This window comes from Balaenoptera acutorostrata, chromosome 1, assembly GCF_949987535.1.
Source record: "Balaenoptera acutorostrata chromosome 1, mBalAcu1.1, whole genome shotgun sequence".
Taxonomy (NCBI): domain Eukaryota; kingdom Metazoa; phylum Chordata; class Mammalia; order Artiodactyla; family Balaenopteridae; genus Balaenoptera; species Balaenoptera acutorostrata.
Genome location: NC_080064.1, coordinates 113,358,404 through 113,366,563, shown reverse-complemented (window position 1 = coordinate 113,366,563; position 8,160 = coordinate 113,358,404). Strand labels below are relative to the sequence as shown.

The following is an 8,160-nucleotide window of genomic DNA, read 5'->3' as shown; positions in this document are numbered from 1 at the left end:
CTGAGCAAGTGTAGAGTGACTTTCCGAAGTCAGACCTGGATTTAGCAGCAGCATGGTCCCAGTGGAGCCTTCATTTCCACATCTGTAATTTGGGAATAATGCCTACCTGGCAGAGGTGTTGTGAAGATTAAGGAGATAAGGTGGGTCTTCCCTGGCGGTCCAGCGGTTAAGACTCCACACTTGCATTGCAGGGCGCACTGGCGCGTCCAAAAAAAAAGAGAGAGAGCGATCAGGCCTGTAAAGGGTTTAACCCTTGCCTGGATGGTGGATGCTGAAAGGTGGGATGGTTTTATGATGTAGATCCTTTACTGTTCGGTTGCTGGTATCATTATCTTGCTACTATATATTGGCTGTTACGTGGTCGCGTCAGTTAATATGCTACAGTATGAGTAAAGTCCACAGTGAGGACGTTAGTCATCTGAAGAGTTCGCCACCCCCCCCCCCCCCGCACTGCCACATTGGAGACACGAGGTCACGTTAGTGTGGACCTGGGAGTAAGAGGACAGAACCTCAGGCTGTTTCTCCAGCGCTAGGCTTCGCAGGGTGGCTTTGTTCTCCGTTTGCTTTATCCCATGTATTCCTGAGAAGGCCATGAGGGGAATAATGAGCTCAGTATTTATAGCTGTTTTCCTAAAAAAGAGTATCTTGCCCAGTTCTCATGCAAGGAAGGGATTAAACTTGTTACCGGCCTGAAACCAGACGGCTCACGCTAGCTTTGCCCAAGCCCCGCCCCTCGGCCAAACTTTCCAAAGAGGGAGGTCCTTCTGAAGAAACGAAAGTGAAATTGAACCGGATCCGTTTCACAGCCCTGCTCCCCGCCTGCCTGGGCCTGTCCCGATTCCAGAGGAGCCTCTTGTGTCTTGGAGGCCGACGACCCGCGTTGGGAAGGGTCCCTCTCGGGGAGGGTCACGGCGGGCGGACACCGGGACATGCCTCGGGCGCGCCATGGACCCGAGGCAGGTAAGCCGCTGGGGTCAGAGCCCAGAGCGGGCCACCTGCAACTTGCTCGCCCTGGCTCATCTACCTCCCTACGCTCCTGTTTTCATGCATGACATATGCGCGTTGTGTGTGTGTGTGTGTGTGAGAGAGAGTGTGTGTGTGTTTTCTTGCCAAGCAAAATTTATGTTCTAGGAATTTAGGAATTTGTATCTTGCTAATTGTGTCGAGCAAGGCATGGAAGAGGATTTGTGGGGAAAATGCACTCCCCTCCCCCCTTCTGAGGAACAAGGCCTGAGCCCAGGTCAAGACAGTCCCCCTCTTCTTTTCTGCTAGGACCCCATGTATGCTCACGCCTCCTTTAGCCCCACTTGGACAACATGCTTTACTTTTAGCGTCTCCTCTCCTTCTTAACCTGTAGGAGAAAGTATTATAGTGGCTTTATTCATTATCTCTAAAAACTGGTATATCAATATAATGGAAAACTACTAGGCAAAAAAGGGCAGGAACTATTGCTATATGCAACAACATGGACAAATTTCAGATTCATGATGCTAAACAAAAGAAGCTGGACTCAGAAGACTGCATACTGTATGAATCCATTTAGGTGACATTCTGGAAAAAGCAAAGCTAGAGAGACAAGACAGATCAGTGGTTGACAGGGGCTGTGTGTGGGGAAAGGAATTGATTGCAAAGTGCATGAGAAAACGTTTTTGGGAAATGGAAATGTTCTACATCTTGAGCTGAGTGGTAGTTATAAGGCTGTGTGCTTTGACTCTATATGGTCAAAACTCATAGAATTATACACTAACAGTACATTTTACTATATGTAAATATACCTCGATTTTAAATATATATAAAGTATATGTACACACATATATATATATATGTGTGTGGTATGTATACATACATATGTGTGTGCATGTGTATATATATTTTTCCCTTCTTTAAAAGGATTAGGGACACCTGACTTACAGGAAAAGCATTTCTTTATGCAAACCAATATATTACCCTTTGGAGCCCATGTGGTAAAGGTGGGGGGCTTGTCTCTTAATCCTAAATATATGAGAATAGATTAAAGTGAAATTTTGCAGAGCAGTGAATGTTAAGTGGCTTGTTACATAGTTTGTATAGTACATAGGCATGAAGATGGGTGAGTGGAGATGTTGAGGGATTTAGGAATGATCTCCATGGAGGTTGGTTTCTCACTTTCTTTGCTCTCACTGCCATTCAGTGGCTCTCCTCCAAATGGCTGTTCTCAAGTGGTGGTTTGGCTTGGTTTCCCTTGTAGGAGATTTTAGGGGGTATAAGGAAAAAATTAATAATCTCCCTCTAATTTTTCCCTAAAATAGCTATTGTTAACAAATTCATGTATCCTTTTGAGTCCTGTGAGCCAGACACTCACCGTCTGTACTCACATATACCTCGGCCCCAGGTGGGGGTAGGGGGGTTGTGTGAAGCAAGAGGAGCAAGAAAAGAGATGGAATTCATGTCTAGCGATGTCTTGTTTGTGCAGACATTGGTTCAGGATCAGCTTTGTTCCAGGTGCTGCCTTAGGTGCTAGGGATGCAAAGATAACTGAAGTGTAGTCCTTGTCCCCCAGGGGCTTACTGTCGAATTGACTGCAGCCCCCCATCAATACTACATGGGGAATATTGAGAGTGGAGAGCTGAGTATAATTTCTAGGGCACCTAATATTGTTAATCACCTTTCAGACACACTACAATCTATATGTGCCATTAAAAAAAAAATCAGTAGCGGGCTTCCCTGGTGGCGCAGTGGTTGAGAATCTGCCTGCTAATGCAGGGGACACGGGTTCGAGCCCTGGTCTGGGAAGATCCCACATGCCACGGAGCAGCTGGGCCCGTGAGCCACAATTGCTGAGCCTGCGCGTCTGGAGCCTGTGCCCCGCGACGGGAGGGGCCGCGATAGAGAAAGGCCCGCGCACCGCGATGAAGAGCGGTCCCCGCACCGCGATGAAGAGTGGCCCCCGCTTGCCGCAACTGGAGAAAGCCCTCGCACGAACCGAAGACCCAACACAGCCAAAAATAATAAATAAATAAATAAATAAATAAATAAGAAAATCCTTTAAAAAAAAAAAATCAGTAGCTATGATAAAAGGTAAAGTAAGTGGTGTAACAGGTGCTGGATGGGAGGAGTTCACGGAGAGGAAACTCTCATGGGGGCGGCGGGGGGGGGGGAGTCGGAAGTCTCAAGAAGGTGGCATTTAGAGAGATCTGTAGCGAGTTGTAATAGGTGGCAGTAGGGGGAAAAGCAGGCACGTTGCACTGGAATGTAGAGGGATGGAAAGATGAGAGGCACTTGTGGTAGCCCATGTGAGAGGTAATGAGGGTCTAGAACTGGAAAAAGACACGTTTAAGAGAAAAGATAGAGGTGGTAGACAAGATAGGACTTGGCAACTACCTGATGAGGTGTGGGAGATGAGGGAGGGAGGGAGGAAGGCAGGCAGGCAGAAAAGATGACTCAGGTTTCCAGCCTTAATAACTCAGAGGAGAATGCTGCCATTAACAGTAATAAGAACCACAGGAGAAGGGGCTGGATTGAGGGAAAAGATTAATTTGGTTCAGAATGTGTGGCATTTGAGGTAATGGCAGGATATCTAAGGGGACAGACAGATCGTCTAGGCATTTGAAAATTCAGGTCTTAAGCTTCAGCACAGGTGGTAGCCAAGCCATTGGAGGAGAATTTTTAAAGAAGAGAGCTCAATCCACATTGAGTCAGCGCATGTTTGTTGTACTGAATTGACCACCAAGCAGCTGTGAAAACCTAACAGAAGTTTAAGAGGAGGAATTTATATGGCCCCATTAGCGTGGCGCGGCGGTATCCTCCTCCAGCACCATTTGGAAGCTTTGGAACAGAAAAAGGGGACAGCGGGCCTTGGGTGGTGAAGGGAACTGACCGTGAGATCCAGGCTGAATGAGGAGGTGTGTGAAGCCAGAATGGAGACAAACCAGGAGTGGCTGACCCGCAGCTACAGGGGTGGAGGTAGAAACACAGGGAAGTTGCCGGCTGAGAAGAGCAGGAGTCCGCAAACTGCGGGCCAAGTGCAGCCTTCCCCTTGGTTTTGTAAAGGAAGTTTTACATTTTGCCTGTGGCTGCTTTTGTGCTACAGTTGAATGCCCCTCCGGCCCTTTACAGAAAAAGTTCACTGACCCTGGAAAAGTTTCAGGGTTTGAGGTTTGATAGTGGCCCGGCTCAAGTAACAGTGAGATTGAATGAGGAGCCGCACAAGCCACTTAGGTGGCTGAAAGGTGGAGGTGGCCATCACTGGAGCCGCACTAAGGAGATGTGCAGCGAGCATGCCGTGAGCTTGACCAGCAAGAGTGCTAAAATCCCCTCATGGTGACGGGGGGGCAGGGGTTGGGGAGTAGAAGGCTGAAGTTATTGAAGAAAGGGACGCAGCTGCCTGCAGGTCCCTGTAGCCTTCAGGAGAATCAGACAAGGGGGATGTGAGCGTGAGGAATCATCGTTCCTAGATATGCAAGCCCCGGGGATGGGCAGCAAGGTATTTACTGACACCCCCAGGGTCCCTTTTGTCCTTAGAAAAAAGGCACATGGTTCTCGTCCTTCAGTGTGGTGCCCAGGCTTGGAAGGGACACTGGGCACTTCTACCCAAACCACCAGGCTCCCCTGGCTGTGCGGAGTTGGCAGCGTCTCTTCCTGGATACCTCGGCCCTAGCCTCCCACACCCCCTTAGCTACTTCCCAATAGCTGCTTCCACAGCGTGTCTTCAGAACCCGGTTCTGTAGGCCACAAGCTACGCCATCTTCTCTCAGACCGCCACCCGTTTACCAGAATGGCGAGCACTGTGACTCTATACGTCTTGCTTCCTGCTCTTCCATCTCCTCCCTCTGTTGGGTCCACAGGTAGTACTTATGAGGTGGGCGGGCCACCCTAGCTAGGTCACAAGCCCATGTCTCACTTGCCTTCTCAGCTTATTAGGAATCAGGTGCAGCCCTCACACCCACCCCAGGCAGTGGGGAGGGACAGGCTCGCTGCTGCAGTCCCAATTCACTTTCTTTTCCATCTTCTTGTTCTGCAGGGGTGTTCCCTCAACAGATACCAAACCCATCCCGTTCAAGGCTATGAGCACAGCAAGCTCAGACACCAGCAGCCGGGGCTGGGATCTTATCCTAATAGTTTCCAGCTCCAGCAAATAGAGTTTCTCAAGGGGCAACTCCCAGAAGCACCCCTAATTGGAAAACAGGTACCATCACTGCCACTGTTCCTCCCTGGACTCAGGCTAAGGTTTCCAGGACCGCCTGCCAGAGGTGGGTACTTTGAGATCCCGGGTGTCCCCAGGGGCTTGCCTCTCAGAAGTCAGGTGCTCCCAAGAGGGTTCCAGCATCCTTTCCCACGTGGCCGGGTTCGGCCATGGAGCGGTGTTGATAGGCTCTCCGCACGTTTCCAGGAACTGACTATCAGCCAGGATCAGGAACAAAGGATCTTAAAGCTCTTGGCGGAGCTTGGGGAAGGGAAGGCCACCACAGCGCACGATCTGGCTGGGAAGCTCCAAGCCCAAAAGAAGGAAATCAATCGAGTTTTATACTCTCTGGCAAAGAAGGGGAAGCTGCATCGGGAGGCAGGAACGCCCCCTTTGTGGAGACTTTCAGTTCCGGTTCAGGCTTGGAACCAGCCCAGCCAAGTAGCGAGAGCAGACAGCCATAGCCAGGGAGCTCCAAGCTCAGACTTCAGTTTGGAAACTGAAGACAGAAGCTTCACATCTGGCTTGGAAGATCCTCCTGAGCCTCTCGACATGGCTGAGATCAAGGAAAAGATCTGCGATTACCTGTTTAATGTGTCCAGCTCCTCTGCCCTGAATTTGGCTAAAAACATTGGCTTCACCAAGGCCCGAGATGTGACTGCCGTGCTGATTGACTTGGAAAGGCAGGGGGACGTCTACAGGCAAGGGACGACCCCTCCCATATGGCATTTGACCGATAAGAAGCGGGAGAGGATACAGATCAAGAGAAACGCGAACAACGTTCCGGAAACCACTCAAGCTGCTATCCAGGAGACCAGAAAAATCGCAGACCTCCCCACTTGCAATTTACCTGCGTCAGATGCCTCAAACAGCATGGTCACCACAGAAAAAGTGGAGAACGGGCAGGAACCCGTCGTAAAGTTAGAAACTAGGCAAGAGGTCACACCAGAACCAATAAAACTGAAACCGAAACCACCTGTTCATGACAATGGCCCCTCCAAAACAGGGTATGTTGACTTTGAAAATGGCCAGTGGGCCACAGATGACATCCCAGATGACTTGAATAGTATCCACGCGGCACCAGGTGAGTTTCGAGCCATCATGGAGATGCCCTCCTTCTACAGTCATGGCTTACCACGGTGTTCACCCTACAAGAAACTGGCAGAGTGTCAGCTGAAGAACCCCATCAGCGGCCTGTTAGAATATGCTCAGTTCGCTAGTCAGACCTGTGAGTTCAACCTGATAGAGCAGAGTGGACCACCCCATGAACCTCGGTAAGAGACCACCCAGGATTTGTGCCTACGGTTGGGGTCAGGCGCTCTTGCTCCTGATGGAGTCTTGGCTGACTCGTGAGCAGTGCCAGTTGGTGGCCCCTGTCTTTTCCCTCTTTTTTTCTGCCTGTGGGCTGAATCACCCTTGTCTGGCCCTTCCTCCACATCTTGAGCAGGGAATGTAGACCTCAGCCCAGCCAAAATCTTGGCTGAGCAAGGGGGAGGTTGGCAGCCTTGGCTAAAATGAAGCTTCTTTGGAGATGATTAGCTGCCATGCATCAGTGTTATGCCTGCCTCCTAAGGCCAGAGGTAATGAAGACTTGACACCCTTCCCGCCCCCTTCCATGTGCCGTCCTCCCTCCCCCCGAGCTGAGTCCCCCAGGGGGTGCAGGAACAGGTGGGTAGCGGCAGGCTGCACACAGAGAGCAAGGGTGGGTTGTGCTGCTAAGTAGCAGCGGGTCCAAACCGCACCTCCCCTCCCCCCTCCTGCTCCGCTCCCGTGAAAGGATGCTGTAGGGTGCACGGCTGCCTGCCTGTTGAAGGTGGTGGTTCTAATTTTACGCACCGCCTCTGCACAGATGGGTGGGCTAGCACTTGCTGCTGCTCCTAAGCTGTGAAATCAGAAATTACCTCACTCAGACAGCTGGCCCAGCCCTGCACCATAGGCTCTTCCAAGCCAGCGGACAGATTGAGGAAGACAGGTGGGCCCAGGAGCTGCTGCAGGGCCTAGCGGAGAGCTGAAACCACTGAAGCTGAGTGACCGCACGCCAGTGAGGCCAGCAGAGGATCCCACTAACTTTTACATTAACCGTAGGCTGGTGTCTTGAGGGTAAGGATTCCCAGCGGTGACCCTTCCTCCTTATCCTGACCGTCTTCATGACACTGAGATGGCATTGCAGGAGAGCTGTTAAGAAGAGGGGTGCGTCTGTCCAGAAGCTGACAGGGCCAGGACTGATGTGCTTCTGTCTGGGGTAGAGACTGGATGGCCGTCATTCTCTTTCTTCTCCCACCATCCCCCTCCCCAGAGTTGGGGAACAGCAGTGGGTTTTGCGGTTAACCTTTCTTTGGACTCCAGCTATAAGAAACATTGATGCCATGCTCAAATATTTCAGAAGACCCAGGAAATAAGAAATTTGACCTACTTTTCTAAATGAAATCCCAGATTGAGCAAAGAGCTGAACAAATATGAAAGCTTGAACAGAGACGGTCTAAGCTAAGTCCAGAGGCCTAGAACAAATGCTTTTTGGTTCTCTGCATAACAAGGGGAAATTCCTTTCATCTCAGGCATCAGACAAATAGAGCTGTAGGATGACTCAAAAGAAACCGTGAGAGTGGTGTATCTCTGAGGGTAGGTTGGGGGACGAAAATAGGCCCCCAAAAGGGGCAGGTATCTGATCCCTGTAGGTGTCTGGGGAGTGTGAGACTGCGCTGTAAGAAGCCTTCGCTTTCCTTAGGAGCTGCCCTTGAGGTGGCCAAGTCTACCACCATTGCTTTAGGGTAAAGGCTCTTTGGTTGCTAACAAGACTGTAATGGTGATTTTAGCTCATCATTTTTTGTACAGACTTGATCTTAATTCATTGCTAAAAGATAGTGGGTTTCCCTTGAGCTAGTTTCCTATCACCTGTGGCTATGTTTGCTCTAATGAGCTTGGAGAGAGAGTCACTGGCTGCTTTGTTTCCAAAAAAAATAGCAACAGGCTGAGCCTCCAAAGGGACAGGAGTTCCTTGG

General features: G+C 50.3%; 1 protein-coding gene across 1 annotated transcript in view; it reads left to right on the top strand.

Moving 5' to 3' along the window:
- Window positions 1-773: 773 nt before the first annotated feature.
- The window catches only part of ADAR (adenosine deaminase RNA specific), a 19,572-nt gene continuing 12,185 nt past the window's right edge, over window positions 774-8,160 (top strand). Inside the window, exons 1-3 of the mRNA XM_057554225.1 lie at window positions 774-960; window positions 5,000-6,435; window positions 7,072-7,133. Of these exons, the coding sequence (XP_057410208.1) occupies window positions 946-960; window positions 5,000-6,435; window positions 7,072-7,133 (1,513 nt within the window). The 5' untranslated portion in view covers window positions 774-945. The remainder of the gene's footprint in view (window positions 961-4,999; window positions 6,436-7,071; window positions 7,134-8,160) is intronic.